Source organism: Poeciliopsis prolifica, unplaced genomic scaffold (assembly GCF_027474105.1).
Source record: "Poeciliopsis prolifica strain line A6 unplaced genomic scaffold, Auburn_PproV2 SCAFFOLD076, whole genome shotgun sequence".
Lineage (NCBI taxonomy): Eukaryota > Metazoa > Chordata > Actinopteri > Cyprinodontiformes > Poeciliidae > Poeciliopsis > Poeciliopsis prolifica.
In genome coordinates, this window is record NW_026562451.1 from 449,337 (window position 1) to 470,463 (window position 21,127).

General features: G+C 41.3%; 1 protein-coding gene across 3 annotated transcripts in view; it reads right to left on the minus strand.

Moving 5' to 3' along the window:
- stxbp5a (syntaxin binding protein 5a (tomosyn)) overlaps nucleotides 1–7,376 on the minus strand; it is a 95,621-nt gene extending 88,245 nt beyond the window's left edge. For all 3 annotated transcript variants that reach the window (XM_055021422.1, XM_055021421.1, XM_055021420.1), the window contains exons 1-2: nucleotides 6,767–7,376; nucleotides 374–471 (exon numbers count right to left, since the gene is read on the minus strand). In XM_055021422.1, coding sequence (XP_054877397.1) covers nucleotides 374–471; nucleotides 6,767–6,919 — 251 coding nt within the window. In that variant the 5' untranslated portion in view covers nucleotides 6,920–7,376. The remainder of the gene's footprint in view (nucleotides 1–373; nucleotides 472–6,766) is intronic.
- Between the last annotated feature and the right edge of the window lie 13,751 nt (nucleotides 7,377–21,127).

Sequence of the window (21,127 nt, forward strand, 5' to 3'; positions counted from 1 at the left end):
ACACTGCACAAATAAAGCACATTAATTCTGGTGGTTTCAACATGAAACAATGTGAAAAAAGTTCAAAGGGGCATGAACAAGTGTTGTTCAGACTGTTAAAACACAACTGGGGTTGGCTAAAATGAGAAAAACCAGATCAAACTGAAAGGAAAAAAGAAACTAGACCTTATAGAAAGCCTGCAAAAACTGTTGATCAAGTTACCAAAAAGTCTCACTCTTAAAAGCAAAACACATAAAAAAAAAGCTTACTCAAGACCTTTGCGCAGAACTGTCCATCAACCTCAGACTATGGCAGCTCTGATGTTCGCTCGCTTACCTGCTGCCGCCTCAGGGCAGACTTCTGCAGCAGTTCAAAAGGTAAATGAAAGGATACAGTCTGAGAGCTCCACTCTGGGTACCGATGGCCAGGATCTTCTGCACAGGGTCGAAAGCCATCGACGACGGCTGATAGGGGAAGCCATGACGGACAGTCTGATGCGACAAGCAGGTAGACGATGGAGACGGAGAGGAGGGAAAAAAGTCAGATTTCATAACAGAAAATATCAATTTGCATTTCACAGCAGGGGTGTAGCTTTGTTAGAGGATGTCACACACCTGATTTCGGTAAACAAATAGCCCAGATGGATGTGGATGACTGTTATGAAACTGAAGAATTACGCTTGAAATTGCAAAGATGAGAAAGAACAGGATGAGGAAAAGGAACAAATTATGTTTCTGTCTAGGTTTGTCTTCTGCAAAAGGTTGATATTCTGGCCTCCTTTTCTAATCATAGGCCTATTTTGAGATTTCTTCTCCCTCATTTCTTGTTTTATGTTGTTGTCCTTCCTCTCTCGCCGCCTCCCACATAAAGTCGTGATTACACTGAAGTCTGGAAATAAAATACATCAATAAAGTGCAGTTGCTCATGATCTGGTCCCTTACAGGCCTGTATGACACAGGGGGGAAAATAATGTTCCTTGGTTTGGTGCATGTGTGACTGTGGTTTTATGGCATCAGTCAGTCATCAGTGGGCCCTTGGATTTGTTTGCTTTGTGGCAGACGGCTAAAGCATGTTACATAAGGAGGACTTGGTGCAGCAGAGACACCTGCCTCTCTTGCAGAGATGTTACAGACAGTTCTGGTCTAGGCAGACAGACAGAGGGAGAGCAAAGTCTCATTTGAAGATGCTTCAATCAGATGTCTGGCTGTTTTTTTTTATTTTTTAACATGCTTGAACTGCTGTGCTACAAAAGGTCCTGATCTGCCCTGTGTTTCATGTATGTTGACATTAAGCTAGAAGCTAACAATTTTTATTTATTTTTTTCCTTTAGAGGTAAGGCGTTTCTGATTTTTGCGAAACAAACGCAAAAATCATACCGACAGTAATTCGATCCCCAAAACAAAAGTGAACAGGCTTTATGTGCCTTCCTGGAACATCTGGATTCTCCAGCATTCCAATTCTGATGCTTATCAGGAGCAACACATCAACACAGCTGACCTTGTGTATATTGAGGAGTGACTCAAATTATTAAATATTGTTGAAGTTATTTCATAGATTAAAAATTACAGATGAAACACATTTTTATTAGGCAGTGTTTTAAATGCAAAACAAATGAAATAGTTGGAGTCCAGGTCCCGGACACATGACTATGGTGGCTCTGAAGCTGTGACTCCAGCAGAGTTCAAACCATGTAAACCCTCCACTGAGCTTTGGGTCATGGTTCTCCCAAAAAACTGAGGTCATTTCTATAGGTTGTGGAATTTCTTTCCCCCAGTGTTTCCTTCCATTTAACTTTACATTATGTACATTAATCTATGTACACTCAGCTTTTATAGCAATGACCTTTTTTTGAGTCACCATCCTTGTGTAGGTGGTCAGGACAACTGGAAAGCCAACCGTCTTTTTCATCTAATCTTCATTTTTTCTAAGGAAAAGAACTTCAAGTTTTTATTAACTGTAACCCATAATCATCAAAATCAATAGAAACTAACATCTTAAATAACATTGTGCATCTACAATGTAATATATTCTCTTTTTTATTGTAAAAAAATACTGACAATAATTAGCTATAAATTATACTCTAATTTATTATGTTGCCTCTTTAAACGTCATGTTTTGATGCATGCATTGCAACAATCCTAATTCAGCAGCCCTAAAACTACTTCCTGTATGGAATCTCCTAGGTGATACAGTCCAAAGGGAAACTAAAATCAGAATTGGTAAAAATTCAAGTAAACAAATAAAACAGATAGTAGTCTGAACCACAAAAAGTCTGATCTCTGTATTTGCAGTCTTTATAAGTCTAAACTTGATTTCTGTAGAAACTTCACCATCCCAACTCTGATCCGGTGTGTTACACAGCTTCCTGTCTCTATTGGAGACACATGAAAACAGTCATGGCAGATCACAAGTTTAAAAGCAATCCGGAATTAAGTCTTTAGCAACCACGCAGGTCAGAAGTGTGGGGTGGGGGATCGATACCCAGCACACACAGTGTGGTTTATTAAAACTCCACACCTCATCATTAAAGCACAACTGGGGAAATGCCAAATTAACTTTGCAGTGGGCTGAGCTGTAGCATGCGCTGCATGAAAATTGCATGAGTGTTTAATTATCCCCTCTGTTGTTACTCTGTGCAGCCTAGATGGAGAGATGCAGACATTTTATTTTTTTATTTATCATTTCCTACAAACAGGATTTGAGTCACTTCAGGTAACATCACTCCCTGCAGGACAGAGAGCCTGGTAATGTTTTTCATGTGTGAAGAGTGGAGTTGAGATGTGAGCATTGGGGGTTGGTTCGGTGGAGGGGTGGGGGTGAAAGGAAAGACACATACACATGATAAGCGTTTCGCTAATCCAAACCCATCAGATTATGCAAGAAAGGATCAGTTGTGCCCAGCCCCTTGATATGACAGTTCAGACCATGCAGACACAGCAAACTCTAATATTTTGCACAGAGTGTACCAACGCATGTCACCATACTGTGACCAGATGACTGGGAAAAGGTTCAAAAATGCAACCAAACTGAAACTGTTTCAAGCGCATAGTCACTTCACCGTAAGATTTGCCTCTCAATGAATTTATTTATATATATATATATATATATATATATATATATATATATATATATATATATATATATATATATATATATATATATATAAGCTGACTGGATAGCTCAATACATAAGGCATCAGTATATCACCCGAGAGGGCAGGGTTCGAATCCAGTCTGGGTCCTGTAGCAAGACCCTTCAAGCTACTGCCTACCTCATACCATGAGAGATACTAAGTTGCATAACATGCCGGCTCAGACGTCGCCCGGCCAAACAAGGTCTGCGTCAGGTGTTGGGGAACCAGAGCACCTTGATAACAAATGGGCTACTGGAACAAGACGGAAATGGGCGAGAGATGAAAATGTGGATCTGTTGGAATGCTACTACTCAAGTAACCCTAGTGAGAGAGGTTACATGCAAAGACTGGGGAAGGAATGGTCACTTCGACATCCCCAGTCAACACTAAGTGCTAAACAACTAGTAGCTCAGTGTTCCAACATCCGCAAACGGCAAACTGCTATCACAACTTGAGATTGACGAGATACAACACAAATGCTACGGCAAAAGGGAGGAACCCGGATGTCAGGATGTGGGGACTTAACTACAAGTCCCCACCCAGTGAGGGGATACACGGCCCCAATGAGCGAAACAGAGCTGAACGAGACAGCTGCTGACCTGAGAGAGAGAATCATGACCCGAATGACAACCAGGCCTCCTCGGCGCCAATTACAACGGCTGAGTGAAGTACCATCAGAAAGTCTCATTGAGAATGTGAATGCAGCATTGAGAACGATCCCTACCAACACCATAACAGAAACCAATGAGCTGATCTACAACTCAGCATCAGTGATCCTTGAGATACTTGGCTATAAGAGACCCAATGAGACCCAATACCCACCATGGAAAAGACGGTTAGAGGCTAAAATCAAGGTAACAAGGAGGGAAGTGAGCCAACTGTCAGAGCTCCACAAGGGTACAATGAAAAGACCAGTACCCAGAAAGTACAGTCAGATGCCCATACCTGAAGCACTTGAAACTGCCAAACAGAGGCTCCAAGCCTTGTCCAGCCGCCTAAAGAGATACACAAGGGAGAATGAATCCAGAAGGATTAACCGGCTCTTCTCCACTCAACCTGCTAAGGTGTACTCTCAATGGCAGGGTAATAACAACAGAGCAGACCCACCAAGGCTGGAGACTGAACAATACTGGAAAGGCATATGGGAAAGGGAGGCGTCCCACAAACAATGCACAGTGGCTGATCTCTCTACGAGAGGACCACAGCAACCTCCCTGAGCAAGCCCTGGTAACCATCACTGCGACAGATGTTCAAGAAAGAGTCTCAGGCATGAAAAACTGGACAGCACCAGGGCCTGACATGATCCATGCCTACTGGCTAAAGAAACTCACTGCTCTCCATGAGCGACTGGCAGCCCAAATGAACCAGCTGCTACAAAGTGGGATCACCCTGAATGGTTAACTGAAGGGCGGACAATCCTAATCCAGAAGGATCCATCAAAGGGTCCAGTCCCACCCAACTACCGACCAATAACCTGCCTCTCCACAACCTGGAAGCTCATGTCAGGCATCATAGCGGCCAAGATAAGCAAACACATGGATAAAAACACGGCACGGACAGAAGGGTATCGGTGTAAATACCAGAGGAGCCAAACACCAACTCCTCGTAGACCGCACAGTTGCCCGAGACTGCAAAACCCGACACAACCTGTGCATGGCTTGGATCGATTACAAGAAAGCCTATGACTCAATGCCGCATACTTGGATCATTGAATGCCTAGAGATGTATAACATCAACAGGATTCTGAGAGCCTTCATTGCAAACTCGATGAAGCTGTGGAAAACCACCCTTGAAGCCAACTGTAAACCACTTGCACAAGTGTCCATCAAATGTGGCATATACCAAGGAGATGCTCTGTCCGCTACTGTTCTGCATAGCCTGAACCCCCTCAGCCAAATTATCAACAAGACTGGCTACGGATACCGACTCAAAAAATGGGGCCAATATCAGTCACCTACTCTACATGGATGACATCAAGCTGTACGCCAAGAGTGAGCGAGACATCGACTCACTGATCCACACCACTAGGATCTACAGCACTGACATTGGGATGTCATTCGGACTAGAGAAGTGTGGTCGGCTGATCACAAAGAGGGGGAAGGTGATCCGCACAGAAGGAGTTCACTCCCACAAGGAACAATAGCAGACATAGAGGACAGTTACAAGTACCTAGGTATACCACAAGCAAATGGCAACCTCGATGAGGCCACAAGGAAAGGAGCCACAGTTAAATACTCCAACGAATAAGGCAAGTCCTGAGAAGCCAGCTCAATGGCAAGAACAAAAATCCGTGCGATAAACAGCTATGCCCTGCCAGTAATCAGATACCCTGCTGGAATAATTAGCTGGCCAAAGGAGGAGATAAAAGCCAGATATAAGACTAGAAAGCTACTAACCATGCATGGAGGGTTCCATCCCAATCCAGCACCCTGAGACTGTACACGAGCCGCAAGGACGGAGGCAGAGGATAGTGAGTGTGAGAACCACTGTCCAGGACGAAACAACTAAGATCCATAAATACATCAGGGACAAAGCCTCACAGACAATGTGCTCAGTGAATGTCTCAGACAACAGGGAACGGAGGTTGAGGTGCCAGAGATACCATCAGGGAGGACAAGCCCTACATGGGATGTACCACCAGCAAATGACCCAAGTGGCTGATATCAGTAAATCCTACCATGGCTGGAAAAAGCTGGACTCAAGGACAGCACAGAGGCCCTCATTCTGGCCGCCCAGGAACAGGCCCTAAACACCAGAGCAATAGAGGCCCAGATCTACACCAGACAAGACCCAAGTGTAGGTTGTGCAAGGAGGCCCTGAGACGTCCAGCACATCATAGCAGGGTGCAAAGATACTGGCAGGGAAGCGTACATGGAGCGACATAACCAAGTGGCAGGCATAGTGTACAGAAACATCTGTGCAGAATATGGACTGGAAACCCGAGATCAAAGTGGGAAACACCCCCAAAGGTGGTGGAGAACGCCAGAGCTAGGATTCCTGTGGACTTCAGATCAGACAGACAGAATGTAATGGCGAACCAACCAGACATGTCGTAGTGGATAAACATCAGAGGAAAGCCGTTGTGGTTGATGTAGCAATACCAAGTGATTGCAACATCAGGAAAAAGGAGCACGAGAAACTGGAGAAATACCAGGGCCTCAGGGAAGAACTGGAGAGGGCCTGGAAGGTGAAGACCACAGTGGTGCCTGTGGTCATCGGGGCCTCGGGCAGTAACCCCCAAACTGGAGCAGTGGCTACAACAGATCCCAGGAACAACATCAGACATCTCAGTCCAGAAATGTGCAGTCCTTGGCACAGCCAAGATACTGCGCAGAACCTCAAGCTCCCAGGCCTCTGGTAGAGGACCCGAGCTCAGAGGATAAGAACCACCCGCGGTGGGTGAGAAGGGAATTTTTTTTTTTTTTTTATATATATGAAAAAAAACACCTGGAAATAGTTGAGATGAAGATTTGAAAAGAACAAAGGATCTCCTAATAATTATATAATTCTTTGCAGCTTTCCCGCATCGTGTGCATCCTGGAATGGGATGTGAGCAAAGCCAAACAAAAAAAATAAAAATAAAACGGCGCACACAGACGGGATGGCTTAACTGGAGTCCCAAAGAGCTGATAATAATCAGAAGTCTCCCCCACCTTGCAGAGCTGGAAATGCTCGGACTGGAGCGTCTCCTGGATCAGGTTGTTCTCCTGGGGCCCTACTTGGACAGACGGCGTGGAGGAGGAAGAGGAGGAGGAGGACGCCTCTTTCAAGCCGTCCAGCACCTTCCTGATGTTAAACTTCTTCATCTTCTCGCCACGCAGCTCAGATTTGAAATCACCGGCAAACGGAGGAGAAAAAAAAAAAAAAAAGCAAGCAAGAAAGATGAGTGCAGCCCACTTTCTTCCCCACGAGCACGCACACACAGACACGCGCACGCGCGCTCTCTGTCTCCCCTGATCTGCCCCGCGAGCGTCACATTTTAGTGCCTCTCCTTTAGCGCAGTGTCCATGCTGGGAAGGCTTCGGCGCGCGCCGCACAGGTCGCCTCTCTAAGGGGGGGAAAACGTGGAGGCTGGCATATAATTTGCTCGAATCCGCGCTCGCTGCGTCTCCCCTCTCTACCGCCACTGCGTCTCGGCTTCGCTCCCCGCCCGCCCCGCTCGGACTGTGTGCGCCCGCGTTCGCTCAGCCAAGGCGGAAACGCGGCGCAGCAGTGGAGAAGCTTCAGCTCTTGCGCATGTCTGACAGAATGGAGGTTTCAACTGAAATCCTGCCACCTTTCCAGCCCATGCCCTCCCTCTCTCATTTTTTTTTTCCATCTGCCTCCAGCGCCAACGCCCCCTCCCTGCCTCTTCCCCGCCAAACTCCCCTCCCCTTTTCGCGGCCACGTTGTGGAGTTTTGCTCCGCTGCACCTGGTGATGCGGGGATGCTACAGCTTTGTGAGTATCCTGCGTGGGGAAAGACAAGCAAACAAACCGCTGCTTCTGCGCCATTCTTTTCCATTGCACGCGGGACCTGTCAGCTTGCATGGACGACTGTCCATGGACACACCAGGAAGTAGTGGTGAAAGTGAATTACGTGGCAAAGTGCTCACTTTGTAAAGTTAAGGTGAGGTTTATATTAATGACGAAAATAATTATCAGAAAGTTACCACATTTGATTGATGATGCAGAAAGTGATGCATTTTGAAGTAGAATTTTTTTTAGAAAATCTGAATAGTCAAGAAGACCAACATCTCCTTTGCTTGTGCACATTTTTCTACCACGTTTTTCATTCCCATACATAAAACCAGTAAAGGTGTAGGCAGCAACATAACATTTCTGCTAAAAATCATTCTTGACTGGTTTTATTTTCTGAGAAACTATATGTGGCTTTTCGTTCACTGGTAATCAAAATTGGAAACCATTTACAATGTCCCTTAATGCAATTAATCCCCATAAAAGTTTCTCACTATAAGTTGAAATGCGAAAGGAAATTAGGCTTATGAGACTAATCTAATTCATTAAGATGTACTTGTCAGGAGAAATTAAGCTAACCTGACCACATGTATTTTTTACATGTACTTTTAAATAGTGCCTGAACACAATTTCAGTTTTCTAGTTTTAGAGAGAACACAATCAGCAGCATTCTGGATCAGCTGCAGCTGTCTAACTTTTTAGGAAAACCTAAAAAAGTTAGATGAGGAAGACCTAATCAGTAATCAATTTTTTTCATCATTTACCTATGATCAATGAATGGACGAGTTTCTCAAACACTTTCTGAGACGCTATCGTACTTTAGTCCTGGAAAAGTTCTTTGGGTGATAGAAGACCAACTTTATAATTGTCTTTTTGTGTTGCTGGTCCATCATTACACCAAGATTCTGGTTCTGGTTGTTCAGAGGTTTTTAGCTGTAATAGCTGGAGCTGTGTACTAAACTCTTGATTTTCCTTTTTTGTTCCAAAATTAATTACTTAAGAAGAAAGTTATGGCACATCCATGCACTAATTTGTTCTAAGCATCTGCTCTCTATAATCTATGCATGTGTTCACATTCACCTGGCATTGTATTAGAGCTGTGTATCATCTGCTTACTTATGGTAGCAATTACTTATGATCTCAGCGAGCATGAGGCTGTTGATATTAACGAAAAGGGGCCCCAGAATAGGTTACCCTGCATTTTTCAAACTAGATGGCCAAATACAAAATCCACTCTTCTGACACAAACTGAGACTTTGTACTGAAAAAAAAAGGTAAAAAAAAAAAAAAACAGGGTACAACCACACATTTTTTTTACGTGAAAGCAACTGGATTGTCATAACCCACCATCATTACTCTCCTTGGCATTAACTGCATTTTTCTTTTCTTTTACTACCACAATAAAGGGTTTTGTAAATCACAAACCTCAGATTCTAGCTTCAACCATCACCTGTGCCCACCACTGATGAGCGGGCTCAAAGACATACAGACCAGAGCAGAAAGCCTCGTCAAAGGCCACCATTATTTTTTTTAAGATAAATTGATATGTTTCCTGTTTTCATGCTGCTGTTTTAAATGTGGACGCAATTGCAATGTTCAGTCAATGAGCTTGGCAATTTTGTTAAAGTAAACAGAATAATGCATTAGGATTCTGGCGGAAAGCATCCGGTTGTCTGTATGAAATCCAGGCCTTGGGCAGCACAGTTGCTTTTAATAAGACGATTATGAGAAAGACAGCGTCACTGTGGTCAGGAAATTGTTGATAGAGAGCCATCAGGAGAGAGGCTCTGTCAGAGTCAAGACTTTTATCTCATTTGGAATCTGCAAAGGAAAACTGATGGTGAGGAAAGTTTTGAACACAACAATAATGATCTGAAGACTATTTTAATAAGGATTAGTCCTAGTAGCAAAGAACTGTTTGATCTTGTAATTAGGCTGTTTGGCCTAACAATCCTCTTCATAAAAATATTCAAAAACTTGCATTTATTTATTTTATTTTTTTTTTACAAAAATCTTAATGTGTTTTTGCTTTCTAGTATTCTAAATTAGTAAGTGATTTTTAATTTAACTACAAAAGCTGTAATCAGAGGCGGACAGAGTTGACAAAAATTGTCCTCAAGTAAGAGTAACGCTACTTCAACATATTTTACTTAAGTATAAAGATACCGTCCAAGAAATTATTCAAGATTAAGAAAGAATTTAATAAAAAGGTTACTCGAGTGCTGAGAAACTGATCAGATTATCTGATTCAATAATTAAAAATTATGTAATCAGTCAGAAAAAAAAAATGTAAGTTTAGTTAAAGATTAAAATAAAAATAGTTTTGTATATTTTATATTTCCCAGTAAATCCTTATAAAACATCCACATATATATGTTTAATAATGTCTTTGTGTGGCTAAAAAGTTTATTGCCAAAAAGTCAGATGCATTAATTTCAATGTTTCTGCTCAAACTAATCTGGACTGGACCCCTGGATTAAAAGAAAGACAAGGTCATTTGACTTATGTTTCTAAATCAATTCTTCGAAGACCATTAAAGGTATAAGACATTAATCCCCTTTGTTCTGTCAGCCAACAATCAGTCACTTTCTGGAAAACTTCAGCCATCATCCTGTTTTCCAAACTAGGTTGAGCTCATAACCTCACTTCAGCTGTGTACATTAGTAAGGTCTCAGATGAACATATGAGCTTTGACAAGCTCAACTGGGGCAGCTCATGCCTGAGTGACACTGATGTTCCCACCTGTTTACAAACTGGCCCATGTTAGACAGGTGCCTGCTGGCTGTAGGGACAGAGGTGAAGCAGTGGAAGTAATCGGTGTGTTTGTACCCCGGCTTCCTAACACCTGATGCTTAGTCTGGCAAAAAGTACAAAAATAAAAACAAATCCTTTTCCATTTTGGCTTGTTCAATTTCTTTTCTGTGTGGGCTGATCTTTAAATTGAAGCGCATGCAAAAGATGTTAAAAGGTCTGGGGAGCAAATCATTATTTCAGGAATCAACGGTGGGGCTTGAGAACAATTGTTGCTATGCTTATTTGCATAATGAGCAGCGATCGACTACTCACATCTTCCAGGCCCCGGCCGATATCACCTGATCCTAAATGCATCACAGTGCAGACAAAGCTGCCTTATTAGTCGATCCTCGGTTGCGTGTGAGTGCATGTTGTGCAAGGGGGAGAGCTTTGGGCCACATCGACATCGCTGATTTAATTTAGCACCATTGTGTCGTGGCCAGGCCATTCATCTGGCTGCGTCATATGCATTTGTGTGCGTTGGATTTGCTGGCTGACTGCTGTGTTTGTACGTGTTGATAAGGGCTTTGCACTGTGCCTGCGCTGTTGGGGGGTTTCTTTTTTTTTTTTTTGTCTGCCAATGTTTTTAAATATGCAGTTTTGCTGATTTGTCATGCAGAGTCATGGCTGAAAAGCAGCAGAACAAGGAGACTGTTTATTTTGGGAAATAAATCTCTCATTATGCAGAATTTATTTACTCATTGCCTGTGTGAATCCTGTAGTGCAACCAGAAGTGTTCATAAGCATAAAAGTTCAGGCTTTAAGCTATAGTAAAACCACTAGTTTTTGTGAAACTGATGCGCTGTGATGATTGGGTTTGCAAAACTCCAGGGAATATCCAAGATTGGAAACTTTCTTGAATCATATGCAACTTTCAGAAATTGTCATGAAACTTTCCATAGCAATTAACATGAATATCTTGAAATAAACCTGAAATTTAAGACATTGAACACTGAAAGTCAACATTGTTTAGTTGTTTTGGTTGAAAACTGATATGAATTCATAAAATACATCTATGTTTTATGAAAGTATACTGGGGAATATTTACATTGCACACAGCAAACTGCTTACTGCAGGACAATTGAGGCCACACTCACTGCCCGCACTGTGCATTTCTCCATCACATCCACAAATGTTTTTCACCACTGAAACCACATTTCTGAGACTGAATTTGGCCATAACAGATGAGATTACTGGGTAAATGTGTTTGGTGTGTAATATTAATGACTAGCAAAGATCACATGTATTTCTGCCCATGACATTTCTACAATAGTAGAAATAAATCGTCTTTACTGTTATTGCACATGCTATGTACACAATGACAATGATACGGTTATTTATGGAATATGTTATGTCTAAATAAGACAGTTGGCTTAAAAAAAAAAACGTCCAAATAATGGCCATAAATATGATTTTCATAAAAAGATTACCATTTGGAATATTTTGGAAAATTTTCCCACTTAACGTTCTATAGAAAGTGTCTGAAAATGGACAAGAATTTAGCTTCTCCTTTGATATGCAAAATGGTGACACTATCTTTTTTCAAACCTACTTAAAGGTATATTACAAATATATATACAGTTAGGGCCAGAAATATTTGGACAGTGACACAGGTTTTGTTATTTTAGCTGTTGACAAAAATATGTTCAGAAATACAATTTATATAATATGGGCAGAAAGTGCACACTCCCAGCTGCAATATGAGAGTTTCCACATCCAAATCGGAGAAAGGATTTAGGAATCATAGCTCTGTAATGCAGAGCCTCCTCTTTTTCAAGGGACCAAAAGTAATTGGACAATGGACTCTAAAGGCTGCAAGTAACTCAAAAGGCCTTTCCCTCGTTAACCTGTAATCAAGTAAGTAGTTAAAAGGTCTGGGGTTGTTTCCAGGTGTGTGGTTTTGCATTTGGAAGCTGTTGCTGTGACCAGACAACATGCGGTCAAAGGAGCTCTCAATTGACGTGAAGCAGAACATCCTGAGGCTGAAAAAAAGGAAAAAATTCATCAGAGAGATAGCAGACATGCTTGGAGTAGCAAAATCAACAGTCTGGTACATTCTGAGGAAAAAGGAATTGACTGGTGAGCTTGGGAACTCAAAAAGGCCTGGGCGTCCACGGAAGACAACAGTGGTGGATGATCGCCGCATACTTCCTTTGGTGAAGAAGAACCCGTTCACAACATCAACTGAGGTCCAGAACACTCTCAGAGAAGTAGGTGTATCTGTCTCTAAGTCAACAGTAAAGAGAAGACTCCATGAAAGCAAATACAAAGGGTTCACATGTAGATGCAAACCATTCATCAATTCCAAAAATAGACAGGACAGAGTTAAATTTGCCCAAAATCACCTCAAGAAGCCAGCCCAGTTCTGGAAAAGTATTCTATGGACAGATGAGACAAAGATCAACCTGTACCAGAATGATGGGAAGAAAAAAGTTTGGAGAAGAAAGGGAACGGCACATGATCCAAGGCACACCACATCCTCTGTAAAACATGGTGGAGGCAACGTGATGGCATGGGCATGCATGGCTTTCAATGGCACTGGGTCACTTGTGTTTATTGATGACATAACAGCAGACAAGAGTAGCCGGATGAATTCTGAAGTGTACCGGGATATACTGTCAGCCCAGATTCAGCCAAATGCTGCAAAGTTGATCGGACGGCGCTTCACAGTACAGATGGATAATGACCCCAAGCATACAGCCAAAGCTACCCAGGAGTTCATGAGAGCAAAAAGGTGGAATATTCTGCAATGGCCAAGTCAATCACCAGATCTTAACCCAATTGAGCATGCATTTCACTTGCTCAAATCCAGACTTCAGACGGAAAGACCCACTAACAAGCAAGACCTGAAGGCTGCGGCTGTAAAGGCCTGGCAAAGCATTAAGAAGGAGGAAACCCAGCGTTTGGTGATGTCCATGGGTTCCAGACTTAAGGCAGTGATTGCCTCCAAAGGATTAGCAACAAAATATTGAGAAAAAACTTTTTTGTTTGGGTTATGTTTATATGTCCAATTACTTTTGAGCTCCTAAAATGTGGAGTGTTTGTAAACAAATGTGTACAATTCCTACATTTTCTATCACATATTTTTGTTCAACCCTTTAAATTAAACGTTACAATCTGCACTTGAATTCTGTTGTAGAGGTTTCATTTCAAATCCAATGCGGTGGCATGCAGAGCCCAACTCACAAATATTGTGTTACTGTCCAAATATTTCTGGCCCTAACTGTATGTACTTCACAATATAGACAATTATATTTATCATTCTAAATTGCTCTCATAATTTTTAAGGATCAAAAATGTGGTCTAATTTGTCTTGAATACATTAAGAGGGTGCAAACAGAAAATCCTCTCTCACTGTATGTAGCACTTATGCAGATGAATACAATCAGCAGGCTGCTCCTCACCTCTGCAGTTTTGGCAGTGTTTGAATATTGATCCAAGCAAACAAGCCAGAAAAACAGGAAAAGTGGATTTTGGTGTGAATGGTTGAGGAAATAATCTAGTGCTAATTGCAGGTTGGAGGTGCTGACAGATGAGCCAAAAACAATTACAGTGAACTCTGAGTGCATCAACCAGGCTCTGCATTCAAATGGTGGACTGTGTGTGTGCAAAACCAACAGTCATGGTAGATTTACATAATTTAGATAAAATAAAGAGCAGCAGAGCCAAAATAATTGTTATGCATTTTGTTTTCGGTTTTATGATTTTATGATGGCAATGGCGAGATGTATTGTCAAACATGAAAAGACCTACCAAAATATCTTATCTCTATGCATTATGCAGTGGCTGTCATGAAGTTTAAGATTATTCCATCACATTAGCCTATATATTTATATAAACACATATCCATCTTATCTTTCAAGTCCTGTAGTGGAAATCTGTAGGACTTCCACTGTAGAACTGTGGAAGTATTTGCAAAATACATTCATATTTGTGGTTGTATTGTGAAAGAAAAAAAACCTTTAAGGTCTGAATTGTCACAGTAATATATATATATATACACACACACACACACATATATATATATATATATATATATATATATATTTTTTTTTTTTTTTTTTTTTTTCGTCTGCATAAAACCACGTAGAATAAGTGTCTTGGTATACAAAATACCCTCAAGTGAACTTATCCCCTTAAAATCTCACAGATGACCGAACAGGAATGGACCTTGTCGGACTCCCACACGTCTCTGACTGATCCAGTCCCAGCACTCAGCATCACAGCAAGCCCTGTTTGACCCCTACAGCAACAAAGTCCCTGTGCTGTCTGGAGAAAGTGAAAAACCCAGGGGGACATGTAAGGAGGGAGAATGTCAGGTTGCAGAGAGTCGGGCGTGTGCCTGTCATGCAGAAGGACTGGAGGGATGTGGCCTTCTGCCCTTCCTGGCAGCTGTAGTTAATCACGCACATCAGAGCCCACCTGAGTTTAACATTTTTGACCCCGAACCTCCCTGCATTGTCCAGCTGCCGTTCCCTCCTGCAAGTGATTGTCCAAGAAATGTGCGGACATACATCATCAGCTCTAGAAACCCGCTCGGCGCCTGGGGCTGGTGATTAAAAGGAAACGTGAAGAAGACACTCGTGCAAAAAGCTGTTTGTCACTTGGGCGTTCCACACAAACAACCGGAGACCAAGGAGCAAATGTACAAAGCAGGACAAAAAAAGGATGCCATATAGATTATACATACACAGCTGTTAACGAGCCATTGCCCTTGAGGGAATTAGGCGAGGTGTGTTTTTAATGTCAGACTCTTATGTAGATGTGTTTCATGTGAAACACAACTGAACAGCACATCTGTAAGTGCCCCACCTCACTGTCCTCACTGTTATGGTCATGGTGAGGCTTATAAATATTGATGGAAAAGATGAAGCGGTGGAGGCGGAGATATTGAAAACAGGATAAAGCCTTCATCGTGTTCACACAGCTCCTCATTAGAAAGGCAGCGGAGAAACCTGACAAAAATATAAGAAAATGTGCATCTGCAGGGAAGATGTGCTGCTATATTGGATTTTTTTTTTTTTAATGTCAAAAGGTCATAATTGCTTAAAATGCCAGAAAAGGCTCATACTGATGAAGCCTGTGAGCACATGTCGGGATGTTTGTGCAAACAGCTCGGGGGATAGATATGACACGTCAGCTTGTCGGCCACTCAGGGCAGCACAGCTGGTTTCCAATAATCAGCCAAGGCGATAGGATGGTCATCAAACTGCATAGACACCCACACACACACACAAGCATATAAACACAGTGGAGCAGATGCTTGCCACTAATAAACCAAAGGGCATTGCCAGTGCCACCGTTGATGTGATGGTGAACCTCTCCATGGACAGATTCAGATTCAGAAAGAAGCCGCAGTCGGTATTAAGTTGACTTAAACCAGTCATCTGGAGATTGAAGAGGCATGAGAGGTGAATAGCGCACTGGCCTCAGATCAGCTTCACTGACTCAGTGATTTGAGACAGCCACTGCTGTTAGTGCTCTGCAGAATCAGAGGCAGGAGTCCGATACAGTCAGTCAGAGGCTATCGAGAGTTTAATGTTTCTCTTTTGGGTTGTCTACATTTAAAAGTAAATGCGGTGGCTTGCAAAAGTATCTATGCAGCTTGAACTTTTACACATTTTGTAATATTACAACCACAAACTTTATACAGGATTTTTCCTGTACCAAAACAAACACCAAAAATGTTGCAAGTAATTATGTCTCTTTGTTCCCTAAAACCAAAGCAGCTTTTTGGTGTTTATCAGTTTAAATACAAGTAAACCAGAGAACACACAATTATGTATCTCTGTGCACAACAGAAACATGGCTCCTGTTGTCTGAGAGAGTAATGATCAATACGGAGCTCTGTGCAGGTTATCAATGACTCTCCTGTGCAGCCACCTGCTGTTTGTGTTAGCTTGAATCAATTCACACTTTATCATATCAGTATTTCACAGTGACCTTGCTAGGGCCGCAGGACTGGTGTGAGACGACACGTGAAGCACCACCTTCATCCACATATTACAAGTGAAGGTCTGTCAGGACGTGTTAACATAATCCAAAAGCTAACGCAGCCCTGCTGCGAAATCTAGCTCAGGACTGTTGAAAGAGGATTTTGAGGGATTTTAATTATTTTTTTTTCCCTTGCAGAGCATAAATAGAGCAATCGTATGGATGACTCCTCTCATCCTGTGGCCTCTGATGGTAAATTAAGCTGAGCAATTATCCCCGGTGATTGGCAAAGGCCATTGCACAATCCAATATAGAGGGATGAAACTTAGACTCCTATTTTATTGGCAGCCCAACACCTCCAGGCTTTGTTGTGTAAACTGAGCCTGCACCGCTGAATTAATGCAATCATCTCCAACATGAGGCAATTAAACAGCAATTCAAGCTGTCACTGTGATGCTATTTGAGGAAATTGTGTGTATCTGTGCAGCCAGCTATCTATAGATCCTGCTTCATCCACATGCTGGTTGAAGGCCGAGCATTGAGACTGGAACATCAAATGATTGAAGTGGTTCAAAAGAAAGTTGCTTATTTTAATATCAAACAAAGGTAGCCCAACAGAGCAGAAAATGCAGATTCCAAGTGATGATTTTATTTATTAAGCAAAACAATCCAACTCTACCAACTATTTCACTGGCTACAGGAAGGATTAGTGATGCACAATATAAGTTGTTGCCCAGTGGTAAATTATTCTGGTCGATTAATACAGCATTAATGTATTAAAACATTTTGTGATTTATTTCTTCTTTGTACAGCTCAATAATCAATCATTGAGATAAAGGAAATAAGAATGTGTTCAGGAAGACTTTGCTGATGTTTGTAGCCGTCTACACCATACAATGGTTTTTACACTTTTTGGGACAGAGACACAAATTTCTTTGACCTGCCCCTCTGCTCATCATTTAAAAATCTAGAATCAAACCAATAAGTGTACGTTACAGTCCTTTGTTTAATTTTTAATGCCATGTGAGGGCACCATAATATTTGGAACAATGAACTTCCCTGGTGTCTGTGATGATCCAAGTGTTATTAATTGCTTCAGTTCTTCAGAAGCCTTGCTTCTGTAATTATTGTTGTTCATCAGATGGAGGAAAAACTGTCCCAATGAAACTCCGGAATGTCACCGAGCAAACCAAAGAAGAACAAATGAGCTGTTGAGCTTGGTAATTACAGGCCATTGCTCCAAAGATTACCCTCAATATTAAGGACTGAAGAACCTTTCAGGAGATTAGAAAAAGTCTACATCCTGCCTGTTTACAGAAATGCAGATGTTTAACTACAAGACACAAAGGTTATGAAGTTTATACTCTAAAGATCCTGCAGAATTATTTAAAAGTCTGTCAAATGGAAAGATGATACAACAAGAAGAATAAACATGACCAAGATGCAAATTACATCAGATTCTTTGTAAACTCAAGCTTGTGTGTGCCAATTGATAATAGGACTGCTGAGGGCAGGTTGTCCCAACAAACTGTGAGCCGTGCAGAAACATCTGTCTGGTTTCCAATACGTTTCTCCAAACTCATCGAAGAGTGCATCGTCCTGCAACAAGATAGTTATGTCAATAATGCTGCTGGAACACGGGAGCTCCTCGTTTCTTAAAAGTGAGTTTTCTTGAACAGCCAAGTCAGACATCTGGTTTAATTTCAAATAAGGAACACTTCCACATGTAGAAGAAGAAACATAAAATGAAAACAACCCTCACAGGGTTGAGCACCAGATACAATCAACTTAGCATGAAAACTTTTCTTATGCTGTCTGTCGCTGGAACGATATGTATGCTAAAATAACCTGACAAAAATGCAGTTATTGGATGGTATTGAAAATCTCCATATTTAAACAGCATAAGGGAAGTCACATACACAATAATTCTCAGTAGGGAGACAGACCAACAATGAGGAATAGATAAAAATATACCAATTGAGCTACAGTGCCTACAGCACCATGTTTCATATGGACATTACAGTTTAATAATAAACGTCTGTCGTGTTGTGCAGTGATGTGCAGTCTTAGAGGGAGAGTAAACTGAAGGGAAGGAGGGAAAAAAGTTCTTCATTAAAATGGAATTATAGCATTAGCGGCCATCATTTCACTGCCACACCTCACATGACAGCATTCCCACACATACACACCCTCCTCTGATCCCCTCTGGTGTAAATGTCAACCTAAGCCTTTGCTCTGAATAGGGACTTGCCTCTCTGCGCTGCTGCCAGTGTAGAGTCCTGAAGTGCGTACACAGGCTCAGGCACAGTTTATAAATCTGCCTCAACATGTGCTTTCTTAGCCATGCTTAAATATTGACATGGTCTGACCTGCAAATAGAAGGCTTCTTCCTTTGGACCTCTAATGAACTGGTAGCTCGGAGGAATTATTAAGTGACAGCCAGAGTGAAATAAAATAGTTGTTCACAAACTTCCAAGTGGAACTTTTGCCCATGTCCACCTAAATCTAAGTTGTGGAAAAAAATGTGAAAAAGTTGAAGTGGTACAACTGTTAATCTTTTAATTATCAGAACAGGTTTAGTTTAAGAGAACCTCACAATTTTTAAGCTTTTTTTTTTTCTTTTACAGGCTTGTTGATTTTTCACTTCTGTCGCTTATCTACAGCGATAGACTCTGTGTTATCTGACAGGGTAGATGACTCTTGCTGAGCTTTGATGGAGTCAGACATTAGTAGTAGCAGTAAAACAAGTCAGATAATGGTGAGAAATAATGAGACAGCAAGGCAGCAGGCTCCATCTCAGAGCGCGGTGGCAAACAGCCTCCAGGGATGGGATGTAAATAACTAACTTTGTCTTATATGTGTTTCAAGGTGAACTTTCATTCCTTATTGCTTCCAGCTGTGGGCTCTTCACTAGTTACATGTGGTTTATGAGAGTGAAGATTTGGTTTTAGGTTTATGATTAGAATAAGATGATACATTTTTGAGACGGTTGGAGCAACTGCAGAATACCTTACAAGCCATATGTACCAGTCAATTGAGTCTGTAAAATGTCAAATACATATTTTTTAAAATCTAAAACTGTTAAATCTACTTCTGTACATTTGTTTTTTCCTCACACAAAGGATTAGAAATAAAACTTTCCCGAGAAACTGAGATCTGGTTGAACTGGAACGCTACTTAAAAGTAAAGGTTAAAGAGACTGAGAAATGATAGTAAGTCAATGTAATGTCCTCTGAAGACATGAAAGCACATTTCTCGTGAGGTGGAAGTTTCAGGGGAGCATCGATTACTGCAGCAAAGCTTGGGCATTACTCTCTGAGCTCTCACCTTTTACCACTTTAGCCTTATCATTTGAAAAACACAAAGGCTTGGCCTTTTCTTCTTTGTCGTGTGAGTTGAGTCTTAGCTGTGACAACACAGACTTCTCGCTCCCTAAGCCGCGCTGCTTTGTCTTTTATCAGCATAGGAAGCTCAGAGGACAGATCTCGGGAGACATTCAGTTCCAGAGGGAGAGACAACAACACAATGCTATAGAATGTTGAGTCAATATGCAAAAAAGAACTCCTTGTCCACCTCTCACTATCTGACAGTACTGGGGTTAGTTTATATGTGATTATGTACGTGCTGAGAAAAGGTATAAAGTGTATGTGGAGGAAGGAGGTGACGCCGAACAAACAGCTGCATCTTCTTTGCACAGCTTGAAAGACTGAATGAGAAATAAGTGGACACATGTACATTTTCTAATAGTGAATCTCCATGGCTGAGATGTTGACAGGTGGATTTAGCTGTCGCAGCAGGACAGCTGTGCACTCTGCTTCACTTCTTTCAACTAAAGACAATCACACAATGTATTAAACACACAGTGACTCATCAGGGGGACATCCGGTCTACAGATGAGGAGTTTTTGTTTAGTTATGCAAGGAGTGAGAGTGCTGATAACCAAGTGGTTATAATGAATAATTTAAATTTGACCATATTTTATTCCATATGTGTATGTATTGGTGGTAATGGTGGAGTCGATCTCCTAATGTATCTCATAATGATTGTCCAACACGCCAGCAAATAAAATTTAATAAAGTTGTGTTGTTTTAATTACTACCTGGAGATAGATAAGACAAACAAATAGAAATGCTGAAATCAGATGAAACAAAAACCACAGTGGCATGCATGTTTTTTTTTTTTTGCCTTACTACAGTACTTATCTCCCATTCAACTTCTTATTTTGTCTCAGAAAAAACATTTATTTTATAAAATATGGAATAATTGTGATGAGGAAAGAAGAGGACATTTATATATATATATTTTAATTCTGCTCAGAAGATAACTATTCTGTGAAGGTCTCTGTGTTTCAGCCAACATTGGTGAATATTCAGGATCACACAACTCAAGAAAACACTTGAAATGTCAGAAATGAAGTTGTGCAGCTGCATGCAAGAGCTAATGCAAGTATAACCTATTCCAAGTTGAATTTATTTGATTAATTATTTAAATTCCCCCTGTGTTTAATAAAGTATTTTTTTTATTTTGCAGAATAAGCATATGTTATAAGAACCAATACTCTTTAATCATTCACTAAAGCAGCAAGAAGAAAGCTTATTAAAGCATCCTTGAATTATTGCCCAGACAATGGAGAGAGTCTTCCCAGCACTCCAGGAATGTGTATCTACTTTCACTTAATTTCATCATCCATCTACAACGTGGGTCCATTTAAGAATCAAATATTTTCTCATTACTTGTGGGAAGTCTCTCTCACTCTCTCACACACCCATAGAGCGAGTTGCTGTGTGTCCTCTTGCTTTCAAGGTTAAACTGGAGTTCCTGTGACGCTCA